Source organism: Sceloporus undulatus, chromosome 9, assembly GCF_019175285.1.
Source record: "Sceloporus undulatus isolate JIND9_A2432 ecotype Alabama chromosome 9, SceUnd_v1.1, whole genome shotgun sequence".
Taxonomy (NCBI): domain Eukaryota; kingdom Metazoa; phylum Chordata; class Lepidosauria; order Squamata; family Phrynosomatidae; genus Sceloporus; species Sceloporus undulatus.
The window spans coordinates 11,992,146-11,994,989 of NC_056530.1; the positions used below are offsets into that span (position 1 = coordinate 11,992,146).

At 42.5% G+C, this 2,844-nt stretch overlaps 1 protein-coding gene across 1 annotated transcript in view; it reads right to left on the minus strand.

Annotated features, from left to right (window-relative positions):
• COL9A2 (collagen type IX alpha 2 chain) overlaps nucleotides 1–1,541 on the minus strand; it is a 31,818-nt gene extending 30,277 nt beyond the window's left edge. Inside the window, exon 1 of the mRNA XM_042441294.1 lies at nucleotides 1,370–1,541. Coding sequence (XP_042297228.1) covers nucleotides 1,370–1,441 — 72 coding nt within the window. The 5' untranslated portion in view covers nucleotides 1,442–1,541. The remainder of the gene's footprint in view (nucleotides 1–1,369) is intronic.
• Nucleotides 1,542–2,844: the final 1,303 nt, after the last annotated feature.

Genomic DNA, 2,844 nt, shown 5'->3' on the forward strand with positions numbered 1-2,844 from the left:
AAAATGGTTGCAATAAAATATGTGAAGCACTTTAAACAATCGGTGCTGTGGAAACACCCAGGCAATGCTTTTGCCAGATTTACAGCACATTACATTGCACCTTTATCTAGAAATAAAGCCCACTGAGTTCAATAGAAATTACTCTCAAAGAAGTGTGCATATTAAGATTTGGAAATCCCATTGATTTCCATATAGTAAGTCTTGAGACTGCAATGCTATCCACATTTTTTGAGAGTAGGGCCTACATCTAAATAGACATTATGTATTTACACTGTAACTCTGTTTCATTTGAATCAGATTTCAGAGTGCTTCCATTTGGCTGGATCTTGGCCATACCATTACTATTTCATGGCTTTGAACTGGAGAGTGTAGTCTTTTATATAATCCTTAGGGGATCCTCTTTAGCGAAAAACAATTCTATTGAAAATTTCACATATGGTCCCAATAGTAAGGAGCATATGTTATACAGCCTTCTTTCTTTAGGGGACACATTATATAACCTCCAATAAAACATAACTCCCAATGAGTCTTGGAATTAAACATTTAAAAAGTCCAGTTGCCTTCCAAAACAGTTTGACGCCTGGGGTCTTTTCTTTTACCCCACTTCTGTTTGCTTTCAGAGTGACATTTCAGCATCTGGAAGACTTGCAAGTAAAAGGTATAGCTATATGTACACAACTGAATTTATAAAATACCAACTTTGGAGTTAACTGCAGTTGGGGACTGCCTGCTGGTATCTGACGAATGAATAGACGTCTTTGTGCTTCAGAAAAGCTGCAAGGTTTCCTTGTGTTCAGTCCCTGGAGTCCCAGAAAATGCAAAAAGCTTTCTCCCATTTTTTGGATTACAATGTCCAAAATCCCCCAACCTGCATGGACAGTATCTGCACTAACTGGGGCATTTCATGAGTTCAAGTCCTCAAAAATGAAACTTTTCCAAACCCAAAGTCCCCTTTCCGAATTGGTGTTCAGTTGCAGAAGGAACTATACTGATATGGGATCAGAAGTTACTACCCTTAGATGGCGTTTTATCCGAATCCTCAGCAAAACATGGACTTTCCATGGCTTTCCACCCCAAGGATGTAATTCTTTGCTAATTTTCTTCCCCAAGGACGCAACGAGGAATTTTAACAATTTTCGTCTCAATGTAAGAAAGCATTTGAAAATTGCACAGACAATTCACAGTTCGGGACTAAATCGGCGCAAAATTCGCACGTGGCGTTTTTTGCACCGAAAGCACCATTTTCTGTACAGGAAGTAATATTTTTGCATGGAAAAAATAATATTACGACTGTCTAGAAAATGTTCCCACAGGCACTGTATAGATATAGATGCTTTCCTGTAGAATAAAATGAAAGAAAAGAACTTACAAACTGAGCCAGGGAGAAGCAGACGGTTTGGAGGAGAAGGCAGAATTTGAGATTATCCCAAAAGCTAGCCATGGTGAGGGTTTCAGGCTAGCTTGGATGAAAGGTCGGAGCCGGCCAGACCTTGCATGGACAAATCCACAGGAATGGAGCAAAGACAGAAGAGGAGGAGGGAAGGTGGGTCATGAATATGCAGCGCAGGGGAGGAAAAGGGAGGAAAGGAATGGACTGGGAGGCTCCCTTCGCCACCCACAAAGTCAATGCAAGGGAGGTAGGTTGCTCAAAGATGCAATTCATGTCCACCAGGTGAATGGGACATTATTCCCAGCACCTCTTACTTCTTCTTAGGCCTGGAGAAAGAGTCCAGACAGACCCTCAAACTTGCAAAGACAGAACTGGTTGGTGCAGCTGCATGGAAATGTCTGGCACAGGTAGACATAGGTTGCATCCACACTGCAGAAATAATCCAGTTTGACCCCACTTTGACCACCTTGGCTCCATGCTATGGGATTCTTGGGACTGTCGTTTCGTAGGCCATGTCGCCTTCTCTCTCGAAGAGCTCCGGTGCCATAATAAATGACACTTTCCAGCAATCCATAGCATTGAACCACGGCGGTTAAAGTGGGGTCAAGCCAGATTATTTTTGCAGTGTGAATGCAGCTGTAGACAGCGTGAACAGATGTCCTCACCGCAAAGGAGGACAAGGTATCGGAAAATGTAGGATAGTCAAGAAAAATGTTGGGCGTGACCAAATCAAAGCTAAAAACACTCATATAAGTGTAAATTCATGCTTCTCAGACATGCTCAAAATGGAGGACATCTTGGACTGAAGATTGAAATGTAAGACATGTCTTGGAAAAGGAGGGTGACTGGTCACCCTGGACATAGTGTTATCAGATCTCAGGGTCTGGCCCTGAGTTTTAGGACTTGGACTCTTTTTTCTTGTCTTCAGGACAAGGAGGAAGAATCTCAGAGGAAGAGCACTGCCCTGAAAGGTGTGTGTGTGTGTGTGTGTGTGCGTATATATTTTCCTCATTTGTTAGACTTGGTGCTTTTGGTTTGTAGGGCATCCTCTGTACAAATTGAGGTTGATGCTTAATATATCCTGGATAAAGATGTCACAATGGCCTGACTCTTGGAATATCACCCTTTTAAAATGACCCGGAATTTGTGAGACATCACAATGGGAACTTCCTTAGAGTTCAGATTTTGGCTCTGAGATCTCATGGACCTGGAACACTTCCAACCTGGGAGCCCTAGGACAATTTCAACAGGGAGAAATGTAAGGTACTACACTTGAGCAGTAAGAATGAAATGCACAGATAGAGGATGGGTAACATCTGGCTTGACAGCATTGCATGTGAGAGAGATCTTAGTGGACCACTAACTGAACATGAGCCAACAGTGCGATGCGGCAGCTAAAAAGGCCAATGCGATTCTAGGCTGCATCAATAGAAGTATAGTGTCTAGATCATAGG